General features: G+C 42.2%; 1 protein-coding gene across 1 annotated transcript; it reads right to left on the bottom strand.

Moving 5' to 3' along the window:
- Positions 1-843: 843 nt before the first annotated feature.
- YBX3 (Y-box binding protein 3) lies at positions 844-18,127 on the bottom strand. The gene is made up of 6 exons (XM_085236171.1): positions 17,788-18,127; positions 13,899-13,962; positions 11,941-11,974; positions 7,066-7,155; positions 6,650-6,772; positions 844-1,017 (listed from the first exon to the last, which is right to left on the bottom strand). The coding sequence occupies exons 1-6, from the start codon at positions 18,020-18,022 to the stop codon at positions 859-861; spliced, it is 705 nt and encodes a 234-aa protein (XP_085092297.1). The 5' UTR covers positions 18,023-18,127; the 3' UTR covers positions 844-858.
- Between the last annotated feature and the right edge of the window lie 7,758 nt (positions 18,128-25,885).

The following is a 25,885-nucleotide window of genomic DNA, read 5'->3' as shown; positions in this document are numbered from 1 at the left end:
AAGAGAGTAGATGAAGATTTTTATTTATTTTTATTTTTTTACTGTGTGGGTGCCGAGGCACTGGAACAGGTTGTCTAAAGAGGTTGTGGAAGCCCCATCCCTGAAAATGTTCAGGAACACCAGACTGGGACTTTGAGCAACCTGACCTAGAAGGAAGTGCCCACCAGGGATGTTAGAACTAGATAACGTTTAAAAAGTGCCTTCCAATCCAAGCTATTTTATTATTTTTAAGATCTTCCCCCCTCCTTTCCACCTCCAAGCCTCATTGTGAGCCCTTGGTCACTTGCAATGCAATACTTCCTAGCACAGCATAGTACAAGGTAACTGAAATCCTACTGTAGGATCTGCTGTTCTGTAGGGGACAGAACATCATTTTTCTCCTGAAAAAACAGGCTCTTTTGCACATACAAACAGCATCAGTGCTTAGACGTAAGCTTGAGTGATACAACCATCTTGATCCTGGGTACACAAGCCACTAGTTTGCAACATAATGCTAGACTACTGACTGCAGTCTACAGGAAGCTTTCCAAAGCATGTTTTGACCCTGCAGACACTGGACCAATTTGCCCTATGTCAAGCAGGATCTAGATATGTTGCTTGCCTGAAGTAGTATAAGAATTCAAGCTGGGAAGACATGAACTTCTCGCAACTGAGCAACATATTGAAAGGAGTTGGTACAGGATACAAATAGTTTTGCCCTTTCTTGACCTATTCCTGAATGTAAATAACATACAATTAGATCAAGCAAATTCTACAACCATTTCCTTACTCCTAAAAGTTATGCCTTCATCCTGGTAATTTAAACACTTCCAATTCTCTGCACCACACATGTACTCAAATGTCTGGGAATTCAGCTTTTTACTCTGCAAGCTTTTGAAGACTCCACTTATTTGCAATGACAAGCAAGGAAAACAGCACAAACCTGCGATAGCGGGGACGATAAGTAGGATTCCTTTGGACTTGTTGATGAATTTGTCCTCCTTCTGTAACCCCATCCTTGATTTCTCCCTCAACACCCTAAAACCAAAATAAAGCAAACAAAATAGAAATCAGGGACAGATGATCTTACTTCACAGGCAGTATATTGACTGTATAGCCCAGTGACTTGAGTATGAGCTCAGACAACAGTAAGCCTGCACAGAAACCCCAACATACTAAGCCAAAGCTTTTATTTTGGCAAATAAAAGATCAGGGGCAGAACAAGAGCTAGCTATGCCGCTCGTGTTCCTCATAGTGAGGGGAAAAAGCTACCTATTAGTGCCTCCTCCCTGCCTCAAGGGAAAGGTAAAGAACCTGTCAGATCTCCCCAGTACATACAAAAGTAGGTTTCAAGACATGACACTGAATTGTAAAAAGGTAACTATGTAATGGAAAAGCAGTTGATCTGAATTTGGAAGACTAACTGGAAGTTACCATGCTGAGTACTGCTAAACACTACTCTGACTTCATTAAGCAAAATCCTCTTTTTCAAAAAGAAAACACACTGAGTTCAAAGACAGAAAAATACTGCATCATGTTGAATACTCAGCTCATATATTCACTCAACATCAGCCTTTAAAAGACTTTCCCTTTAGCTGAAAAATGGACAAAGTGGTATTACAGCATTCTCTTTTTCCAAAAGATAAGACACATACTGGCATGAGGTCACCATGCCTTACAGTTCTAGTTTCACTATTCACTTTGCTCCAAAATAAAAGATTCAACAAGAGATGTTGAAACAATGTTTTCTGCATCTGATTCAGCATGTAACAGAAGCTATTTATTCCCAATGCCTTCTGTAGCCACTTAAGAATTATTTGAAGAAAATACATTTCCGAGCATTATAGTGTTTGCGTTACCGCTCTGTCCTGTTTATATTAAGACACTTTGTTCTATGCAACTTGACAGTTAAATCTGAGAGCAGAGGTCAATGTCTGCCTTGCATAGTGAAGTGTGTGCGCACTAATAACAGTTCTGAAGTCTTGGGATTTCCCTTCCATAAAGGAAGAATGTGGCTATTCAGTCTGGGAAAGCATAGACGTGGGAGACCAAAGAACAAGCAATACCTGAAAGCAAAAGTAGTAAAATCAAAGCAAGTATATTACTATTTCCCTTGTACTATGATTCTGGGCAAGTTTCAGCATAATCACCGTTTCCCTTCTCCAGGATTTCTGACCAAGCAATTGAAATTCTAGTGCTGCAATGTCAAACATATGAAAAACACAAAGGCCTAAAAGGTCTTGTCTAAGAGACCAGAGGTTAACAAAGCATCAGCCAACTCAATGTTAAGGAAGAGTGCAAAGTCATGATTTCATCAGCCAAAGCACTGGACAATTAGCACTAAATTCACTGCTCTTTAAAAGATAGTATTGAATTCTTTTGTCTTTAATAGCACAGCCCAAATGCATTCCTCCCCACAGAATGCTGCATTGAAATCTCAGATAAAGAACAGTCTCTAGCTCATTTACTGACAAAAACCTTGATAAAGCTTTTACTGAAAAACAATGCAGACACTGTTTCCCTGTTCATCTTGAATCAAATGTTGATATGTGAGTATTTTATGTGGGCTTGTTTTAAGTAGCTAGTTGAAAACATGAATTACTTTGCCCAGAAATATCAGCGATTTCTTGCATCCTCTGCAGTATCATAAAAATTCAGTTGCACATTTGTATAGCTAATAATTTCTCAGATCTGCCAGTCTGAAGTAAAGCATACTTCCTGAATAAACCTGCTATGCTGCCAGAAGTCGTTAAATACAGTTTAACCAGAAAACAGAACCTAAGCTTTAAGATTGTTTTATTATACTGACAATAAGTTATATTTATTTACTGCAAAAACTTCATTTGTACTATTAAAAGCACCAAACTCACAACATATACGTGATCTACTACATGATACAATATGGCATTCTCCACTGAAGCCTTCCAACTCTACATACTACCTTTTAATAATACACCAGGTCATCCTAAAAGGATAGGATGTAAAGAACTGGTCAGCTTCACTCCCATTTTTCCTCTGAAGACTACCAAAATAGGTAAGCATGCTGTACTATCCCATGAAGGCACTGAGTTTTAATCCCTCCCCTGAACAAAATGTCTTTAAGCTTAACTGTAACCACAAGAATTTTTTTTTTTTACCTGTCTCTTCAATTTCATTCATTAGTTTTTAAGTTTCTTCAGAATCATTCTCTAACTTTCATACAGTAGTACTCATGTTTTCACGTTCTCTCTATAGGAAACTGTCAACCTTTAAAATATTTCCCAAGAAATTTTACCTGATCCATCCATAGAACTTTAGTAATGCACGCAGTACTTAAATGAGGATATCATCAATTCAAGGTTATTTCATGATCCATTGCCTATTACAGTATTCTGATTACAGCTCCATGTCATGTCTACACTACCACAGTTTGTGTAATATTGCAGCCTCTTATCCTCAGAGAAAGATATTGAAGATTACAATACAAAAAAAGTACTGCTTTCCACAGAACTCCCCAAGCAGTTCAAATAAAGGTCCATTAAAGCTGGTTAAAAGTCTCAGATGGCTGAAGGTTCTCTTCACTCTTGAAGAAATCCACACAGTATATTCAAAAATAGGTCAAGTAACTTATGTCTAGAGTACAGACATTCGAGCTAGCAGGGCTAACAGAAGATAGCATCTAGCATACTTACCAAAGCCCACAGAGTTAAGCAAGGAGAAAAAGGTCTTGCTAGGGTACAAAGTCGGACTGGAGTTGTTAAGTGACACCAGTTAGAAGCTCTTAGAAGGCTGGAAGTCACCTCAACGTGTTAAAGCTGAATGTTATTACAATCCATAAACTATAGTATTGATTTTTCCTCCCCTCAATTCTTTTTTCCCTTTTGTAAGCAGTATCAGCAATGTGGCAGCTCAGTTATGGGAAAAACCTTTCACTTCTGTAGCCCAGTACATAGAAGAGCAACAGGCCTAAATACAGTGAAGAGTCTACTCCTTGAGGTGTGCAAGAACTTTAGACACGAAGGCTGAGCGTAGCATCAGTAAATTAAATTTACGTCTCAAAAGCAGAGTTATTCCCATCTAACTATCTTGCAGGATATGTGCCTCACATAGAGGCACAACCTTTATTCTCTGTGAATGGCACCCTACAGCTCAGACCAACTTTTCTACCCCTTTGCAAATCAGAAGAGAAGATAAGGAAGTCTCGTTAAAGAGAGGCTTCTTTTGAAATATAGTAGAACTGCAGTTGCCAAATGAAGAGTGTGTTAATTGATGCAAGAAATTTCCAAAAATAAATGCTAATTGCTTCAGATGATTCAGCCTACAAGCAATTGATCAAAAACAAGCAAACAAGGCATGACAAGATTTGTGTAAGTTAAGAGTGGTTTCACTGACCTATGCTAGGACAATTCAGAGACAGTCCCTGCAGAAAGCCCCTTGCAGTCCCTAAAGAGATCTCACTAGAGCGGGGCTTTGATTTGTTCAGGCAGCTAATCAGCAGGTTGGTAAGAAAGCCCAGCAGAACTGGTCAGTTCTCAGTAGCCAAGAATGCAAGAATGGCCCAAAGGAATGTACACAAAGTTTAGTGGGCATAACTGCAGCCAAAGACAGCATTCTCAGAACTCTTGACTGAGCTCATCTCTGAGAGCGAGCCATCACTCAAGCAAATCATATGCATCCAAGTTTGTGATTAGACAGCATGCATTTAAGAGCATTCAAGGAACTGGCCACTGTCATATTTGAAAAGTTACAGCAATAATGGAGTTCACTTCGTTATTTGCTAAAGGCAGGCATTTTAAGGGATGGTACTGTTAGATCTCCAGCATCTTCGACAGCAGAACAGAATCTACTCTTAAGCTCACAGATGACACCAAATCTAAAGGAACAATGCATTGTTGGGCAGGCTGAACACTCAGAGGAATCTTAAACTGAAAAGGAAGACAGAAGAAGCTTCATGAGCAGTGATCATTTGCACATTTTGAAGGCCATAATTCTTCCAGAATCATGGATTGCTGGGGAAGACTAGTATGCTTCTAGTTTTTAATATATAAAAATATTAATTTTTACATATAAAAGAGACCTCTCTCAAGATTTCCAGGCCCCAAACACATAACCGTTGAGGTCTGCTGTGTTTTGAGTATTTTTTGGGTACCAGTCTGAGGATTTGGATATAAGCAAGTGTAAGGAAAACAATATGGAACCACAATTTTGCTCCCCCTCTTGCTCCATATACCTTCAAGTACTGGGATTTAAGCATGTTATACTGTCACATGCTAGTCAGAGTTTAATCTTAATGAGTTTCCATCAGATGTCCAAGAAAACATGGGTCAGCACAAGAATCTTGAAACTGAATGACCACATGCCTGAGACAATCCTCACACAATCATTCTTCAGGCAAAAGGAAAAGAGCTGCTTTACATACTCAGCAGTACAGAGGAGTCTCAAAGCCCTCATGCTTGCTCATTTAAAATCTGAAGCAGATCCTAGACAATATAAATACTATCAACTAAAACATTCACTAGACAGTTGAATGAGATTTTAATTGCAGGAGAGCAAAAAGAAACAATTGATACTAGAACATAACTAGTTGATATTCCTCATTTCTAGTTTGTTAGCTCAACTCTTGCTCTCTGCTGCATGGAATGAAAGCTTAAGCTGTAAACTACCACTACAAAGACACACTCAGTAATAAAGTATCAGTTGTCATCACCAACTTCTAGCAGTCTGCAGGGCTTCACTCAAAGAACACCTTTCACATATTTAAAGCTTGCTGGTATCTAACAGCATTAAAAGAAAATACTTCAATAGATAAGCATCAACAGCTAGGCTATAAGGAAGGATGCCTCCATTCCTAGCAACTCTGCAGAACAAGATGAAGAGAGGTATGTTGCTTGGGTAAAGCAAGACTTTCATACTAGACCACCCCATTCCTGTAAATGATGATCAGTCTCAACTGTAAGGAAAATAAAGAGATACTGTCAAGCCTGCAGTATTTTCAAGTCATTGGATTGTTCCAGGCACCAATGGAGCAAAAGCACAAAACAGATAACAGTAACTATCAGAATTACAACCACATATCACTTATTTAGACTTCCTCTGCAAAATCTTGAAGAAAAGTTTTCCAAACCTATGCACAGCTGTTTATAACGTGTTTAAATAATCAGTTTAAAGAAAAATTCATTTTTATACTACACTGCTGCAGACAGTTCTATTAAGGGATGCTACATAAGAGTAGCGACTAGTTTGTTAAACTACTACTGTGCCATACAAAAATAATGAGCTTTTAAAGAAAAAAAACAAAACACACCTTTCTCCAACCAACCTTCACAAGTGATTGTTACACTGCTTACTTAGGGCAGGATAAATACTTCCTATTGCTTCATGTAAAGGGCTTGGTTAACTGCCTAGGTATCTGCTTGTGGAGAAACAAGACATCCTAACACCCAAAAAGATACTTAAGGCAGTTCTGGAATGAGATAAAAAGAAAGAGCCTACCAGACACCCAGTAACAGAGCTATCACCAACAACATCAGTGATGGGCTGGAAAAAGCCAGAATATTACTAAAGAGCACTCACAACTTAATTAACTGAAGTTGAACCTGTAGCTCCCTCTCTTGAGAAAACTAGAATTACTGTGGAGGTAGGATGACCATTGTTGAACAAAAAAAAAAAAAAAATAAAAATAAAAACTTACACTTCGAGGTGGTCCGCGGCGTCTGCCAAAATAGCCACGTCGATAGCGGCGTCGGTCTGCAGCATAGCGGCTGCCTTCTACAGGGACTCCATCTGGCCCAGTGACATTAGCTGCTTCTGCACCCTGGAAGACAAAAAAATGTAAGCCATGTGTATGCAAGAAAAGAGCCAGATATAGCAGGAAGGGGAAGGAAGATAAAACATGAAGTTTGTATGCATAACATCATTTCCTAGCTATACAGATTTCTTCCTCACAGGTAGTGCAAAAGCAGGCCTGTTATTCATAATCCTGGTGTTATGGAGTGACAATGTGAGTGTCACCCACCCTAGGGATGAATACATTAAAAAGACTAGATATACAGCAAACTTGTGTTACTTCTCAGAAGAATACACACCTCTTTACCACAGTAATCTCACCTTCTCTCCCTCGACCACATCAAATTCTACAGTCTCTCCATCACCAACACTGCGCAGATACTTCCGTGGGTTGTTCTTCTTTATAGCAGTCTTTAAATAAAGATACAGAAAGATAACATTAGTTCACTTCATGCCCTCAAAGCCTTGTAGATGAGGAAAGAATAGTCTTTCTGCTACAGTCTCTAATCCACATACCAGATGATCAGCCACCATACCAGGATATATAAGATACATAGATCTCTCTTTTCACAGGGTCTCCTTACTGAGTCAGAATTTACCCCTTCAATACACATGAGCTTACAAAACAGCTGTTGCCCCAAGATGCTTTCTTTCAAACCTACTGCATATCTAAACCATTCTGCATGAATTTCTATTTCCTGCATCCTCTACCAAGATAGCAACTGAAGCAATCATTCAGAGACACGCTGAACACTACAAAGAGCTTAAAAAAAAAAAAAAAAAAATCGAGCATTTTGGAGGAGGTAACATCAACAAAAAAGGTATTTTGGCAATCCAAGGTAACTAAAGAATTACTGTAACTCTGAAATAGAAATAAGCATTTTACCTAAGCACTGTGAGGGAGACCCCAGAAAGTTAAGCGAGTCCCTACTTAACACAGGGAAACAGTACCAGAACAGATTATCTCACATCTCTTGCAGACAAATGCAAAAATGCTATTAATGTCATTGTTAGACCCACTTGGTATTACCCTCAATCTCTCAACTCACAGAAACACTTGGGCATCCAGTGCTGATAGGCTGAAAATCATTCTAAGTGCTTTCCAGTTAGAGGCATGCTTCCAGGATTCCTAAAATGCATTAAGCAAGGCAAAGCAAGGCAGCTACTGTCAGCTCATTAAGTAAGGGTTTACAAACTTAGAGACTGAAGAGCACTAAACAACACATATACTGAAGACGTCAATATACTGAGCCAGTATTTTATTCTTTACTTAAGTACTCTTCAATTAAAGACCAATATACTTCAAGTTCCCGATACAGGTGTCTTGTTAGCATAAATGAGGTAGGTACAGATCTAATACTTAGAAGTACACAAATCCCACTTAAGAAATAGGGTACAAGGCAAAAACAGAAAAAAGTCATCAGCAGTTTACAAAAAACAGACTAAATGAAGAACAGCCAAGCCGTTGCCAGTGCATAGCAACTATAGTCATTCTATCAACAGTGAGAAATATTTTAGTCTATTGAAATACCAAATGAAAAATTCTAGTCAGTTTAAAGTTCAGCTTGACCAGTTTAGAAAAGACACTTCTATTTGTTGATGGAAAACCACTCCCCCCTTCCTTTAAGGCAATAGGCCTGCATGTCCTTGTAGCACTGCAGCTGCACCTCTAGACAGTTATTCTCTGTACCCCACAGTGTCCCTGAAGAACGTGAGAGCAGAGACAGTATTGATACCAAAGCAAAAAACAACCCAAGAATTTTTCTGATACAGGAACAGAATGAACTGCTCAAGTACATTCTTTTGGGAAACATCACAACAGGCAGACTCCCACTGACCAGCACAGACAACTTAGCTTTCCTGCTAACGTATTACTAAATACCCATCTGGAAGTGCTAGCTTTTCAAAAAAAGTACTAATACTAAAAATTGTTATCTTTCTGTAGATTAAAGGTTTAATTATTTCATTTGTATTGAAATAATTGGCACGACCTCAGCAGACTTGTGCTCTGCATGACATGTCAACAAGTTGTATTTTCAAGTCTTCTTTCTTGCAAAGGGGGAGGAGAACTAAAAAGACCCCTTTTCAGCAAAGGGCATAATTAAGATAAAGCTACTCAAACTTTCAAGAAAAGTAATGGAAGATAAATTCAACAGGACTTCACAACTGCTATTTCAGACTTACATAAAGACCTCAGAATTTATATTTGCAACTGAATAGAAGATAGAAGCTACTACTTGGTAGACTGAGTTATTTTATGAAGGCAACCAGAAATAATTTTGAGTACATCCTAGAATTCAGAGCAGGAACTGTATGACTTTACTATTACGACATCAGCAGTAGGTAAACACTGAAGAAATAAGAGGGCTGAACTTTAAGCTTAGTGAAAAGACTTTTACTCCATATACCCAGAGAGAAGAAAATACTGTTCTCCCTGCTGCTGTTCATCACCATCCTGCAGGCTTCAGGGCCTTTGATTCAAGAGACAGATGTTTTGTATTAATACAGACAGCACTGACAATAAACTAAAGATCTTTTCCAAAGGGACACTGATGAACAGAAGGCTATAATAGACTTCAGAGTTAGTTCGGTACCCTGTTTGGAAAAGTTCTTTCCACACACAATATCACATCATGTTTACATCCAGCACTGTCACAGTGAAAGCCATGATCTGCCACACCAGTTACTGATACATCTATATGCACTATAAGCACTATAATGTAAGAGGAGCACAGATCAGTTCAGGCAAGAAAGAGAAAGCCATTCATCTCATCAGCTGCACTAGCTTCCTCTTCACTGGCTCTTGATTCCAACTCTCTCATTAAGTTTAACTTCTCTGGCTGTGCATACTTTTAATAGGGCTAAACTGCAAGACACCCCAACGCACTCCATATAGACAGCACCCCACATGAGCCAACTGCACAAAGATGCAAGCAAGACAAAGCCAAGTGAGACTCTCCCTTCATCATACTACTGTTTGGGTCCTCTACAAGACAAAGGGTTAATTCAAAGCAAGCCATGCATGTCCTAAAGCGAAAAGCATTTTAATCTGTGCTCAGTTTATAGATAGCATCCAATAGCCATACACTGAGAATTAACCCCCTATCCTGATCATGAGACCAGGCTGTTCCCTCCTGTGTGTGTGTATGTGTGTGTGTGTACACATGGGCAGTAAAGGGGGGTGGTCTCTGTTCAACTAGGTCAACCTTATTCTTAAAGGATTAGCTGTGTAATCCAGTCCATTTCAGGCTGGGTGCCGGGGAAGTGGAGGAGGAGCTGCACATGCACTAACCACCAAAGACGGGGAGCTCCCAGCAGGATGTTTGCAGAGGACTAATTCTCCTTCCTCACAGCCCAACAGATCCGGTTCCCCCACCCAAGAAGGGCCCTCCAGCACTGAGCAGTGGCCACACGGCCCCAGGAACAAGGATCTCCTTCCAGCACATTACAGGAGGAGAAAGAATACAGATCACCCCTTTACACCCTCACTTTCTGCTGCTGTGTACTAGAACAACTCAAAACTGAGAAGCTTCAGAATATCTGACTGCAGCTGAGGCAGGCTGCATCTGAGAGAACATACTCTGTCATGCAGAGCCCACAGACAAGTTAGCATGCAAGCTCACGTTGGATATATGTGGTATTTCTAAAACATCAAGCCAGTTTTGCTTTAGTGTTTGTGTCTAGAGCATCTCATCTTCTGTCATGAGAAAAAAAAAGTTCCACCCCTAGTTTACAAACAGTTAAATAATCGTCTCCACAGATAAAACAGCACAGACAGTAGCTTGCTGCTGGCCTTCATTGTTTTGAAGCCTTCACAGGCAGTCTTCCCATGGAAAATGATGCTCCATGTAATTTTTGTCATCAGAAGGACAGCTAGATATCTTCATACAGATCCCAGGGACAGCTTGTTTTCAAGGCAGTTTTACAATGTTGCCTATGCAAAATATTTTGTTACAAGAACTTGTGTATCAGCAGCACAGTGGCAGTGTATCTAGAAAAAGATACACATCTGAATCAGTGTGCACAGAACACATGGTCATTAAAGGAGATGGCTGTTAGAGATTTGTTTAGGAATTAAGACCTCTTGAGAAATTTATATATGCATCAAGAGCTCTCACTACTATTCCACTAGCTGAACTAGGAACGCATACTGAGAACACAGACTGACACCACCTTCACTTGTTCCAGGCACTAGTCTTACTCAGTTTCATCCATTTTAGGGATAATGAGTCTAAACCCCTTGACTCAGAGAAACAGTTATGATGTTTAGTTTGTGGCTTCACGATTAACTTGACATTCAGCAGCAATTTTAATTACACATGCACATACCCTCTTCCCTCAGTGACCAACTCTGAGGGTAATTTCACCAGCTATATTTCATGGAGATACTGTCACTTTTATGCTACAGAGGAATCTCATTTTAACAATCACATGGCCGGCAGATCTTTCATACAAGACAAGTTCCAAGTGCAGTATTTCATTTGTTGCTAAAGTTTCAGACGATGCAAAAGCAGATCTAAACCAGCCAATCGGTTAGCATCAGAATGCAGGCAGCATCCTCTGCCTTCCCACAAGTTGTCTGCGACCTGAGACTCATGATATAAACTTAGAACAGCCTACTGACAGTTTATAGAAGGTTAGCCAATGGCAGGTTGATTGGCAGCCTCTCCCTCCTTGGGCACACTCAGCACACAGCCTTCCACCCCTTCTTCTCAAGAACAGCTGCCTCATGCAGCAACAGCTGATGGCAACCCAACCTGGTCAAAAGCCAGGCCAGATCACTTTCTCTCCAATACCAGGGAGGGCAGACAGAACAGACCCACAGATTAAGATGGTGGGAAGAAACAAGACACAGGAAGAAAGTGACAAAGTAGAGGAAAAGGGGGGGAAAGACGGGTAAAGAGAGGAGTCATCTCCTCTGGGTGTGGGTGGAACTTTAATGTTCAAATTAAGGCAGACACAAGACAGCATGAAGGTTTGCAGTATCTACTCCTTAAAATATGACTTAGAGAGGAAGAAAACATACCCTTGTATTCCTTTCTGAAACACATGCAAGTCAACTTGAGATATCTGAAGTAAATAAGCAGCCACCAAGGTAAGCTGACACCAGTGACCTAGCTGTTCTAGAAGTTACACTAGAAACCTATTGAAGACCATGACAATGCTTATCTCTAACTACAAATACCACACTCTTACCTGATGAACAAACACATCTTCTTTGGTATCATTTCTGCAAAAAGAAACAAAAAAAGTCATAAGAGTTCAGACTAACAGACTTAAAAGAGATCTCTGACTTCACAAGTAAGGCCTCCCTTCCCCCAGCTCATCACACATCGCCTGGATTCCACACATTCTGTATTAGGCTATGCTATCAAAGCACTGGTCTTATTTTTCCAGGATTCTACCTTTAATAGCGGTAAGGACTTCCCATTCTTCAGAGAAGTGGGGGAACAGGAGGGAGGTGCCCCATAATTCATAGGTAAGCGTTTTGTGTTGAAACAAAACACTGAATAACTAATGACTGGACTACTTGCCTTTCACTATTCCACTACCCTACCTCCCATTACTTCCACAGTGCCTGCAACCTGATCTGTTATCCCAGAGGTCAAGCAACACTACTGACAGGACTGGTCACAGCTGTTAACAGCTCTCCTTTCAGTGAAGCTTAAAGCAACCCTGCACAAGGTGCTAAGAGCATCCACTGGAGGGAGAACCAGAAAACAACTCATAGTTGTTTAGATTACACCAGCCAGTTCAGGCTCCCACATGTAAAACCTGAAGATGTGTCAGTTCTGTGTCCTCACACAACAGGAACAACCTAGATTCTGCAGTCTAGTCTGTTCACTCAATTCTCTGCAGAAGGAGTAAGTACATCCTTCACAAAGGTTTTGTGAAGATAATATCATTCTCACCTTCCTGTGCTTAGAATAAGTAACATCAGCTTTGTGAGACAGTTATTATACTACATCCAGCAGAAGGCTCTCCCTTCAAAGTGCTCTGAAAGACTTGATTGAGAAAAGTATTTCTCAATTCAAGCTTTTTTTCTACCTTACATTGCACCAGATAGTAGTTGCCAGATACAGGACTATAATAAAGTGAGCTTCAGATCCACAGAACAGGACTTCTATCCCATTTTAGTGTTCAACTAACCCAAATCTGCATAACAATTCAGGGACTTGCAGGACAAAGAGTATGTATCCTGTAAGACACAGGACCTACTGGCTGGTAACCCTGCCTACAGCAGGGGGTTGGAACTTCAACATCTTTAAGGTCCCTTCCAAGCAATTCTATGAGTCTAATAAGCGTTCACTATGCAGGAAACATTTCTCATAAATCATACATTTAAGCACCTCAACAGATATTCCAACCTTAAAAGTCAGAATTCCCTGCTGTTAATGCATCTGAAGTTGGAGGCGTGACAAACACCTCTTATAGCTAGACATCACTGGTGCTACTTAGATGTTCATTTATGTTTAGAGAAGAAAACACAAGAGATCTGCAAACCCAGGCCTAAAATATTCTCAGTTACACAATATTGAAAAAAATATCAGATGTACTTCGTTATTTTGACTAATATCATAGAATCACCAAGGTTGAAAAAAACCTACAAGATCACCCAGTCCAAACATCCACCCATCACCAATAGTTCTCACTAAACCATGTCCCTCATCACAATGCCCAAAAGTTCCTTGAACACCTCCAGGGTGACTCCACCACTTCCCTGGGCAGCTCATTCCAATGCCTGACCACTCTTTCAGAGAAGCAGTATTTCCTAATATCTTAATACACTAGATTTTTAGCCAGAAGTATTCCCTCTCATCTTCCAGCTTTCCTCACATAAAAAAAAAAAAAAAAGAGAGAAAGCCACATAATCACAAAAGATAATACAGCTCATTAGAACTGTGGCATGAGTAAACACAAGAAGCAGTTAATAGACCAAATCTGTACTGAATTTGACACTATATTTTCATCCCACACGTACTACTGAGCAAAGATTCACCTCAGAGGAAATCCAAGTTTACTGAATGCCTGGCCACTAAGTGCACAAGCTTGTAGTCGCTCGTTGGGTCACTGTTCAAACGGCTAACATAAGGTATATTATCCATACCATGAATCCTTCTATTGTATTTGCATGACTATCAATTTAAACATACCTGTTGATAAAGCCGTATCCATTTCTGACATTGAACCACTTGACCGTGCCAAGAACTTTTGTTGCTAGAAAAAAAAGAAAGTAGTTCAAATAATAATAATCAGTAATGATACATAAGTGTCATAAAAATGCTTTTATAACTGCATGTGACCAGACCTGGTCTCCTTCCTTAATGCCAAGATGTACCTTCATCTCCATTTCAGTTTATACTAATGCAGTAGCAGGAAACATTGCTTTCACTTGCTGCATGGTAGCTTCCACCATCTACAGTCAAGTCCACCCCTATTTTCAGAGTTGGCCATCCATTTTCCTCCTCTATTTTATTTCTTATTCCGGAAAGAAGAAATGAACCTTTAAAACCTCTGGTCACTGCCAGTCACCAGTTCTCCTTAGTTTAGTAGCTGTATGTTTCACATCTAGCAGAAAGAAGCTGTTTAGAAGTGCTCTTTCACTCAAACATCACTCCTTTTTTCTTCCTTGGAAACCTGAACTGGCTGAAGAAGCAGTATGGCAAACATCATCCAACAATCTCATGTGAGAAGGGCAGCACATGTTTATTTTTAATGTATGAGCTCTCTCTTGCATTGTAAACCCCACTCTAAGCAAAAGCCCAACATTTGTTTTCTGTTTATATTCCTTACTCCAGAGCTCTTCCATGAAGTATCAGCTGTAAACTGATCACCCTGAAGCTTCTAGAAAGATGACAACTTCTTGTCTCACAACACCAAACTCGCATCTCATGTAGAAATCATAATGTAGTGTCTTGAAGGATCTGGTGGAACTTGTTCCACCAACATGTAGGTAATGTGTAGGAGGGACTCAGTTGTGATGAAGGTAGTTCAATCCCTCCTTTCTTGTCAGCAGCTGGGCAGGGACTACAAGATTTTCCCTTTCCAAACTGCCAGGAAAGCGAGAATTTGGGAGGGGATCTATAAATGTTATTTACTACCCAGCAGTGCCACACAGTTGCAGTATGTAATATGTGTCAAACAGTCACACTGCGTAATTTGAATAGTAGACACCTGTAAATGATCTAGTCAGAGAAATGCCAACTTCCTAAAAACAAAAACAAAAAAAAAACTTCAGGAAAAATAAGTAACAATTAAAAGGGAAAAGTCTTCTAAGTACAATCTCCAGTTCAGAAACCCAGGTCAGCCTGCTTGAAACAAAAAGAAAACACCTTGGAAACAATTACCTCCTTCTGTATTCTTCCCTAAACATTCACAGGGCAATGGCATGGCTAAGCAGACCTCTGGTCCTACGCAGTCTTGACATTGATATATGTACACACCTTCCTGACAGACAAAAAGTGACCTCATCCTCCAGATACACAGCTACAACAGAAGTGTTTGCTAGTAGCAGTCCACTGTTACACTGTTGAAGTCTACTGGAAGCAGTAACAGTGATTTATCATTGCACTTAAGTGAAGGTTTCAGCAAATGTTCGTATTTTAGGAGCAAATGTTTACATTCAGAAAAAGCAAAATCATGGAAGACTGTGAGGAAAAAAAGGCTGTATCTAGTAGAATATCCATTCCCAGCTTTCCCCTTGTTTTCAAGAGGAGGAAAGTCCCCAAGTTTTGCTGCCCAGCATTGACTGAAGGACAACAGTTTTTACTCTTATAATAGTGCTTCTAGGGTTAGTTTCATCAGGTCACATCTAGGTCCAGATGCTTACTGATATTATGAGGGTACAGAACACAGGCAAGAGTTCACTGCGCTGAGCAAGTCAGCAGAGGAAAGTGGGGGAGAAGACAATAATAGGCTAATACCACCGATTGCCGTATTTTTTTCTCTTCTCTCAAAATAGCCATAAATATGTTGGCCTACTTCAATCAAGATCAGGAAGAGGATGAGAAGCCTAACAATCTTATTAAAACTCTCAGAGACGCCAGAAAACTAGACTACTAGAAAGGTTGTCAAAACTCATCGTACATGGCCAGCTGGCTGCTGATAAATGGAAATCTGCACACACAGCTTCAGAGCTAAGTAGAACAACACTCTTCCTTTTGCACAAGCTGTCATAGACTGCAGGAAACCTCCAGTACATTCTGGATGTATACGTTATGGATGATATATTACAGAAGTAGTATTCCCCACCTGCATTAGTGTAACAGTGTCCCCTTAAGCATCACCAAGAGGGTAAGAACATTAGACGTCAGTATTATGTTTGATCTCCATGTGACCACAGCACAGCTGTTGTTAAGCCCGAGTTGTCATAGTGGAGAGATCAGGCAGGTAGAAGGACAAGCCCAGAGGAAGCCATAACCAGTCTTATTGACAATTCAAAGAAAGCAGTTAATGGGATGAGCCTTATCCCACTGGCAAGCAAAAGCTCACATTTCCTACAAAATGCTGTGCATATATTAGGGAAACCATCAGAGTCACTCCTATCTACATTTAAATAGCCTTGTTTTTCTTAATTCAGCAATGAAAAGCACATGAAAGCTGATTTGTCCTTATACCTAAAAGTTGGACACTCAGATACACTGGGGAAGCCTCAAACCTTGCTTCCAACGTGATATCTTTTTAAGAGGAGATTTAATTGCACTGTACCATAAGACCTATTACAAGACTACTACATACTTTTGAGCCCATTTTTAATTGCATCATTTCCTCATGTCTGAGGAAAAAGCTTGCCTAACATTAAGGCCTGTTTGCAGAAGCATCATCATGGTGGGTTATTTTTCCTTCTAGACCAGGAAAAGCACTTGAGCCTTCACTCCCTCTTTGCCCCCTCCAGGAAGTGGCAGGGGGAAAAGGCTGGAAGTGGGGGCTTGATCTGCATGAAAACAAAAACATACCACTAGTTTACTTTACTAGGCTCCTCCCCACAGCAGATTCATTGAGGTCTCTACCTGCTCCTTTATCTGTTGCACTAAGATTTCAATCCTTCTAAAGAGAAGATGCTGTCTTTCCTCAGTGAAGCTCAGGGCTCTACATTAGAAAGCCTTATTTTTGTCTTGCTAATCTTTTAAATTTAAATGGTTATTAGTAGTAGAATATAAGTAAGATAAATAGGTAATGAACAGTAGCCTTCTTCCATTAGAGCAATTTCAATGCAGACTTATACCCAGACCATTTCAACAGGTTGGTCCTGTTGAGCTACAGTTTAAACAGAAAAAAACAAAAACAAACAAAAACAAACCAAAAACACTAGGCATGTACTTGAGTACTGCAATAGCAATTCGGCACTTCACTTTTGCTACTGTAAAAGAAATAGCTAAAAAAAAAAAAAAAAAAAGAGATCCAAGAGACATTATTGAAGCAGTTGCTGTCCTTTAAGGAGTAAAGAAGTTCTGCCAAGACTTCAGAGATCCGGGCTCACGGTCATCCACGCTCTCTGCCATCAGCCCATTCCGGCAGTAGGCTCGCAGCCCCACGCCCTCCCGTAACGCTCCGGGCGGGGCCGGGACGCTCAGCCCGCACAACCGCGGGCTCTCCATAAGCGCGGAGCGGGCACGCAGCAGGTGCCGGCAAGCCTGCCCCGCCGCCAGCGGCTCGCCAACATGGCTGCGCTCGCTTTCCTCGCTGCCCACGCAGCCCCCGCCCGACTCTCCGCGACACCGGGGCCTCGTAGAATCGGAGCGGGAAGCCGCGCCCCAGCTCCGCGCACGACCGGCGGCGCCGCCCAACTTCGCGCAGAGTTGCGTGCGAGCCGGGCCCCGCTCCTCCGGCGGCTCCCCACGACGAAGACGCCGCTGCCGCCGCCGCCCCGCGCGCAGCCTGACTCACGGCAGCGAGGAATGGGGGGGAGGAGTGGGGCGTCTGCAAGCGGGCGGCGGCTCCGCCCGGCCCGGAGCACGGCGTGCGCTCACCGTCAACCCTCCTCCCGCAGCGGGGCGAGCGCGAAGCCGCCACACGATACCGCCCCACCCGCCCAGCACCCACCGAGCACTTTCTTCTCCGTCTCCCCTGCGGCGGCGGCGGTAGCGGCGGCGGCAGCGGGCGCGGTGCCGGACGCGGCGGGTGCCACCTCGCCGCCCGATGCTCCCGGCGCGGCGCCGCTGACGGGGCTCTTGGGCTTGACGTCCGGAGGGGCGACGGCAGGGGGCGGCGGTGGCGCGGGGGCAGCTGCGGCGGGCGCCGTGCCGCTAGCGGTGCTGGTTTCCGCCGCCTCGCTCATACTGGTTGGCAGCAGGACGGGTGCGCGGCGCTGAGCAGCTGTTTCTCGGGCCCGCGCTGGGTCTTACTGCCCCTAAAATGGCCCCGCCGAAGTTTTAACACAGTCAGCGGGGGCCGGCGCCGGGACTTGCGCCGTCTCATTAGCATTTAAAGGGGCCGCACCGTGGTCGCGGCTGGATCGAGTGAGCGGGGGACGGCGTGGGGGTCGGCCCCGGTGAGGTGAGGGGCGCGCGCGGGCGCCGTACGCACCTAAGTGTGGCCGTGCGGTGTACAGGTGGCCGTGTGTGCACGCACGAGTGCGGCTGTGGGTACGCGAGCGTGTGCGTGTGGAGCTGAGCTGAGCTGAGCTAAGCTGAGCGGAGCGCGTGTATGCCCGTCCGTATCTGTGGGTACCTGCAAGAATCCCTCTGTGCTTGGGGTTGTGTATAGATACATACACGACTGCAGCACACACGACTGCAGTCTAGAGTCTGAGATGTCAGTAGGCGCGTGGACATGCTTTGCTGCTTGCTCCCACGCGTGTGCAGACAAACGCGCGGCGCTGCTCTGGCGGCGGTGCCTGTGAACACGGCTGCGCGCGTCTGTGCCCTGCATGGCAGAACGGCTCGTTTTGGACGGGAGTTCGTGTGCTCTCCGTTGGGGACAAACGTCTCGATGAGGTGAGCCTAAGTGTGCGTGCGCGTTGGTTTTGTTGACCCTGTTTCTTTCCATGCTGCTATTTCCTTACCCTTGGTGTAATTTGGAACCCCTCGAATTTAGTTTCATCCCACTACTGCCTCTTTCCCTTGCAGTTGTGCTTGTAGCTCTCCCACATTCCTTCCTGCCTTGACTTTTTTTCCTGCTTCTCCCAGTTTTTGAACAGCCTCCCTAAGTGTCCTTTTGATGATGTTTCCGCTCTCTCTTTTGCAGTTTGCCACATAGCCATTTTTCATTATTCCCTCTGCCTTGAGTCTTTCATTCCCTACGAGGCAGGAAACATTTGTTAATGCATCATGCACCTCCACTTCTCCACTTTCTTCAAGTTCAGCTTTGCTACTGTGTTCCTGAATGCTCAAAGAACGTGGGGTCACGTTTGTTTCTCCCAGTTCTTGACAATCAGTTGATAGTTTTCATAACAAAAATAAAGGTCTTTGAAGAGTGTCCCTTGCCGAATATCACTCAGCAATACCAACATTGACTCCAAGAAAGTCTCTGTTCCTTGATGTTCCTTGGCAAGGCACTTCTTAGGTCCAAACTTTTTGGCATGCCTGAGCCTCACTGAGTGAAGAGGAATTGTCTTTGACTGCATATAATGTATATATTATAGTTAATCTATGTAAGTAACAACACTACTTTTATTTTTTACTGAAACATTTTGAAAAGGAGAACAACAAAACGAAACTAGTGGGATATTTGACCTTGGTTTTGTGAAACTAATGCATCAATGTCTGGTTCAATGGAAGTGGTTGCAATTCTTAGTGAGTTCTTGAGGTGTTTGTCAAAGATTTTTGATGAAATTTTGCTCTTCCCGCACTTCAGCCTTGACAACAGTTGTTGACAAATGTGCATACTGCCAAAAAGTGATGATATGAATAGGGTGTGATTGTGAAGCGAGAGATATTTTACAAGCAGCAGGGTGGGTCTGATCAAAGTTTACTGAAGAGACTTCATCAAATTTTTGAGTTGAATATCTGATTGCAACTCTATATATTCCATTTAAAAATTCGTAAGCAATGTACGTCAACTGAAAATGGAGTTGTGCATATGCCAAAAAATTGATTATTTTTTTGGCAATCTTGAAATCTATTCTCAAATTCTGTTATCAAAACAGAAAGCATGGCTGCACATTCACTGTTCATAGAACTGTGTTCAACCAGTGTCTCAAAATACATAAAATGTGCCAGAACTTGAGCTTGCCAGCATTTAGTATTCATTTCAGACTCTGTTGCAGTTTGAAACATAGCACATACAAGTTGATTTTCACTATGAAGATGCACGTTTAACTCATTAAAATTAGTGGTCAAATCCACAAAAAAAAAAAATACTGCAGATTATTTTGTAATTTTTGTAATCTTGTTGAGACTTTGAAAATTATAAAATGTGTTAGTACCACATAGGTATTCTAGATATTTCTTCCACAACAAACATGTTAACTTATTAAATTATCTTACAGAATAACACAAGCTGTAGTTTATTAATTAAATAAGAAAACACACATGTCTGCATGTACAAAAAGCGCATATCCTTCTGGATACACACACGTGCAGGTAGGTTGCAATATTATTATCAATGGTTACAATGTTTTACTTACCAAGTGACACAAGCACACATAATATGCCATACATGAGGATTCTGATACAACTGTGTGTGTGGTGTGTGATTTTACAATCTTCTGGGACCACATTAATAGCTGTCCAGATCTGCATGTGGTCTGTGGGCCATAGGTTGGACGTGCTTGCTTGAAGGTATGATTTAAACTGTGTGAAGTTTTCCCTCCTGACACTCTTCAAGAATTGCAGCCTGAATCCGATGGATGTTAGACCGAAAGAAAAATGTGCTGCCATACGTAATGCAGACTTTCCCACAACTGCAAGCAGGCAAAGACTTAGCTACTCAAGAGACTGAAAATAAACTCATGAGCTGTTTTGAAATTCAGAATGCTGTCAAAGCATTAAGAGGTATTTCCACTCACACGGGTGTCAAAGCTCCTAGTTCATTTACTCCTGGATGGAAGTTATCATTATATTTTCTGTCATTTCACTCCAGTGTGCACATGAAAAAAAAGATCATTTTTGTCCCACATTTTTTAATCCTCCACTCTGTGTTCATTTTCTTATTTTATGCTACCTTGTGACCTTTTACAGGGTACAGAAATAAATTCTGAGGATGCTCATTTGAATAATTTTTTTAAAGGGAAGTTTTTGTGCCACTGATCATCACCCTGTGGGCTTGGCCCTTCAGCTAGTTTTCACTCCACTTTGGTCTGCTCATGTGGCCCACATATCATTAGCTTCTCTACATAGATCTTTTTGGAGACAGTGTCCAAGGCCTTACTAAATGAAGTCCAGAATGACAATATCCAGTGCTTTCTCCTCATCTACTAGGCAAGTCATTTCATTGTACAAGGTAATCAGAATGGTCAAACTTATCTTCCCTTTGGTTATTCCTGAAAGACACCCTGTTGTCCTTCACATGCCTGGAAATGGTTTCCAAGATTACCTGCTCCACCAGTTTTCCAGGGACTGAGTTGAATCTGACTGACTTGTAGTTTACTACAAGTAGTACAAGAAGTCCTTGTTCTTCTTGAAGACAGGAGTGATATATGCTTTCCTTCTGCCTTCGAGCTCTTCAACACATTGCCATTATCAATCAAGGATTATCAAGGAGATCTCGCAGTGACATCTGCCAGGTCCCTCAGCACTCATAGGTGCATCACATCGGGGCCTGTTATGTATGTCCAGCGTACTTAAGTATTCTCTGATCTAATTCTGCCTGAAAAGGTTACATATTCCTTGCTCCAGCCTTCCCCTGTACTCAGGCCTGGGATTAATCATGACCACTCTTGCTGGCAAAGACTGAGGCAAAGAAGGCATTCAGAACCTCAGTAATGTCCATGTCATATATAACCAAGTGCACCGTCTTCTTCAGCAGTGGGCTCCTATTCTACATTCTGTAATTGATGTACTTATAGAAACGCCTCTTGTTTTTTTGACATCCCTGGTCAGATTCAGTTCCAGTTGGACTTCGGCTTTCCCATATGCAAACACAATATCTCTGTATTCTTCCTAGGTTACCCATCCATGCTTCTACCCTCTGTATACTTTCTCTCTGTGTTTTGAGTTTGGCCTGGAGCCTCTAGTTCATACACACAGGCCTCCTAGCATTTTTTTGCCTGACTTCCTGCTGATTTGGACAGTCCTCTTGACATTGGAGAAGGTTATTACTGAATATCTGGCAGGTTTTTTGGATCATTCTTCCCTCAAGGGCTTCATCCCATGAGATCCTACCAAGATGATCTTTGAAGAGGCCAAAGTATGCTCTCCTAAGTCTGGCTGTGATTTTGTTTTTTGACCTGCTCCCTCTTGTCAGGAACTCCACTATCTCAGTAACTGCAGTGAAGTCTGCCTTCAACCTTCACATCCCCAATGAGCCCTTTCTTGTTCATAAGCATATAGTCCAGCAGAGCACCTTTATCACCGACATTAGGAAAGTGTTCTCAGTGTTCTTCTGGAACTCCTGAATTCTTTATGCCCTGCTGTATTGTCCTTCCAACGGGCATGAGGCATGTTTAAAAATCTCCATGATTACCAGGGCTTGCCAATGGGTACTATTCTGACTGACTGTAGGCCTCATTCACTTGTAAGGACAAGTAGATGGTCAGGTGGACAGATCATCTGTAGTTGCAGTCTGTAGTGGCAGACTTCAACTACAATGTCACCCATACTGGTTTACTCTTTAACTCTTGTGTTACTCATATCTTGTGTTGGTTTCTTATCCATTCCCAGGCAGAACTCCAGACACACCAAGTCCTCTGTCACATCAAGGGCAACTAACTCATTTTTGCAGCCTGTCCTTTCCTAAACAGTTGCATCCCTCACTGAAAAACTCTAGTCATATGAGGCAACCCACCATGTGTCTGTAATACCTGTGAGACTATAGCTGTGCAATTGCACAAATCTCTAATTCCTTGTGTTTTTTTCCCCATGCTGCATATATTACTGAGCAAGCATTTCAGAGTGGCATCTTATATCCTGATTTCTTAGAAATGGTCTATTGGGATTTTTATCTTCCAGTGGGGTCCCATAATAGAAGAAACCGAAACCATGTTGTAAACACCAGCTCTGCAACCAGTTGTTGATACAGTCCCTTCCTCCTCCTCACACTGTTTCCCCTCTTTGGCAGGATGGAGGATCACCAAGTCCTTGACCATCACCTTAAAATGAACAGATGATGCATTTTAATAAAAAAGAACCCCTAGACATTTCTAAAGATTATTTTCAGGCCACTCTTTCTTAATTCATAGGTCTGTAGCACATCAACATCTTTCTAACACTGTAAACTGGGGAAATGTCAAGCTAACACATGTAGTTTTAGTTGCTCATAATTTGACCAAATTGTAATGGCTTGGACTGAAATTCATAATTTTTGTGTGAAAAGTTTAGCAGAATATACTCAGCTCTGAAAATAAGGTGAGGTTAAAATACTTTGCTTTCTCTCATTTTAAATTGACTTTAAATTGACTTAATTGACGACTGAGAGGGGACTTGATCCAGGTTTATAAATATCTGAGGTGTGGCGGCCATAGTGGTGAGGCCAGTCTCTTTTCAGTGGTACGTGGAGACAGGACGAGGGGAAACGGACGTAAGCTGCAGCATAGGAAGTTTCGCACGAATGTGCGTAAGAACTTCTTCACAGTGAGGGTGACGGAGCACTGGAACAGGCTGCCCAGGGAGGTTGTGGAGTCTCCTTCTCAGGAGATATTCAAGTCTCACCTGGACGCCTACCTGTGCGACCTGGTGTAGGGAACCTGCTTTTGCAGGGGGGTTGGTCTCGATGATCTCTAGAGGTCCCTTCCAACCCCTACAATTCTGTGTGATTCTGTGATTTTGTGATTAAGGCTTGTCCTTTTAAATTACCGTGACTCCATGTTTTTGAATGGAAAGTTGAAATTTAGCTGTATTAGAGGTATTTGTTTTATATTTCCTACATGAGAGGAAAACAAAGTCCACTGGACTATTAGCAATTAAATTTCTCCAGGTAGTTGTCTTCTGAAAAAACACTTAGAACGTGATCAGTAGCAACTTGTGAAGTCAAGCTGAAAAGAAGCTGCTGTATGGAGGTGCACTGAGTATGCTGTTTGAATTCAATGTCAATCATGCAAGATCACTGTAGGACACTCCGGTGGGTTATCCACAGCTGAGCAGGTCATTCTTACAATTGCAACTCCTGTGCATCACTGTGGTACCAGTCACCAGTTTTTGGAGCTGTAATACTATCCCTTTTACATGCCTCCCGATGACAAGGTTACAATAAAAGCAAAAGGTAGCTAGGGAGCATAGGCTCCAGGGAGTGCAAGAACAGGGCTTGCCAGGGACTGAAACATCCAGGATAATGTTTGTCAGCAGGAGATGAAATACCAAGGCAGCAGCCAAGAGAAAACAAAGGCTTAGAGAGCAGAGGGAAAGAACTGGCAGCAAACAAAAAGAGATGGAGGAACTAAGAAAGAGTAAGGAAGAGTGAAAGTGACAAGTTGATGGTGAATAAGTCAGGGAAGAAGAAGGAGCACTCTTCTGACGACTCGGGATGCTGCAGGTTCAGTTACCACCTTGGGGTAGCCCACTGGCATTGTTTAGTGTCCTGTGTGCTTTGCCTGCTGTTGCTTCAGATTCTCAAGTGGAAGGTTTCTGAGCTGAAGCAATGGAGAGCCAGACTCTGCTTCCCACCACTGTAGTCAGAGTGGCTGTGTGGGGCCAAAGTGCTATTCCCCAGTATGTTCAGGTTTTACTCTCAGAAGGGAACTTAAACACATTTTACAAAAAACACTGAAGCTGCAAAGTTATGCAAGGAAAAGTTAAGAAATACTAGAACTGAGATTACTTTTAAGCTTGAAGATCAGCCCCCCTTTGTGTAGCGATAATTATACATTTCTTAATTAGATGATCACACCTTCCTCTTCTCTCAGAATCTTGCCTTTTTCAGCAAGTGAGCTTTCAGCGATCCCTTTCAGCCTCCTCACTCAACATGCAGATCAAGCTGTTATTTAATGCATATTATATAACCCTTAGAATAGATGCAGAATTCACTGAGGTCGCTTCAATTTAACATCTTTATTAACAATCTTGATGAGGGGATTGAGTACACTCTCAGTAAGTTTGCAGACAACAAGATGGGAGGTGTTGATCTGCCAGAGGGGAGAAAGGCACTGCAGGTGGACCTGGATAGACTGGGTCGATAGGCCAAATTAAACTGTGTGAGTTTCAATAGGGACAAGTTTTGGGTCCTGCATTTTGGTCACAACAACCCCAGGTAACCCTACAGACTTGGGGAGGTGTGGCTGGAATGCTGCCTGATGGAAAGGGACCTTGGTGTACAGATGGACAGTCAGCTGAATATGAGCCAGCAGTGTGCCCAAATGTCCAAGAAGGCCAATGGCATCCTGGCTTGTATCAGGAATGGAGTGGTGAGCAGGACTAGGGAAGTCATCCTGCCCTGTACTCAGCACTCATGAGGCTTCACCTTGAGTACTGTGTGCAGTTTTGGGCACCTCAGTACAGAAGGGACATCGAGGTGCTGGAGCACGTCCAAAAAGGGCAACAAGGCCTGAGAAGGGCTTGGAGAATATGCCTTATGAGGAGAGACTGAAGGAACTGGGGCTGTTTAGTTGGGGGAAGAGAATTGCTCTCTTCCAATATCTGAAAGGTGCTTACAGTGAGAGCGGGGTTGGTCTCTTCTCAAGGACAAGGGAAAATGGCCTCAGGTTGCACCAGAATAAGTTTAGGTTGGATATCAGGAAACACTTCTTTACAGAAAGGGTTGTTAAGCACTGGAATAGGCTCCCCAGGGAGGTGGTTGAGTCACCATCCCTGAATGTGTTTAAAAACCATTTGGATGTGGTGCTCAGGGACATGATTTAGTGGAGAGCTGTTAGGGTTAGTGTAGTATGGTTAGGTGGTGGTTGGACTTGATGATCTTTAAGATCTTTTCCAACCTGTCCAATTCCATGATTGTATGATTCTGTGATTCTACTGTACCTTACTTTGGGATCCTGCGGAGCTTTTACTGCTATGTATCCATGGTTCTCAAGAATTATTGAATGCATTTTAACCACCATTCTGGAGATGGGGAACTGAGGCAAAAAGAGACTACTGCTACTGTTTTCAACTGT

The sequence above is a fragment of the Meleagris gallopavo genome, chromosome 1 (genome assembly GCF_905368555.1).
Source record: "Meleagris gallopavo chromosome 1, MGAL_WU_HG_1.1, whole genome shotgun sequence".
Lineage (NCBI taxonomy): Eukaryota > Metazoa > Chordata > Aves > Galliformes > Phasianidae > Meleagris > Meleagris gallopavo.
The sequence above is the reverse complement of the archived record's forward strand: the minus strand, read 5'-3'. Positions and strand labels throughout refer to the sequence as shown.

Excerpts from the sequence above, each read along its gene's own strand:
- YBX3 (XM_085236171.1), bottom strand. The coding sequence starts at position 18,022 with ATGAGCGAGGCGGCGGAAACCAGCACCGCTAGCGGCACGGCGCCCGCC. Across the intron at positions 11,975-13,898 it reads GGATACGGCTTTATCAACAG|AAATGATACCAAAGAAGATG; the intron begins GTATGTTTAAAT and ends TTCTTTTTGCAG. Across the intron at positions 7,156-11,940 it reads AAGATGTGTTTGTTCATCAG|ACTGCTATAAAGAAGAACAA; the intron begins GTAAGAGTGTGG and ends CTTTATTTAAAG.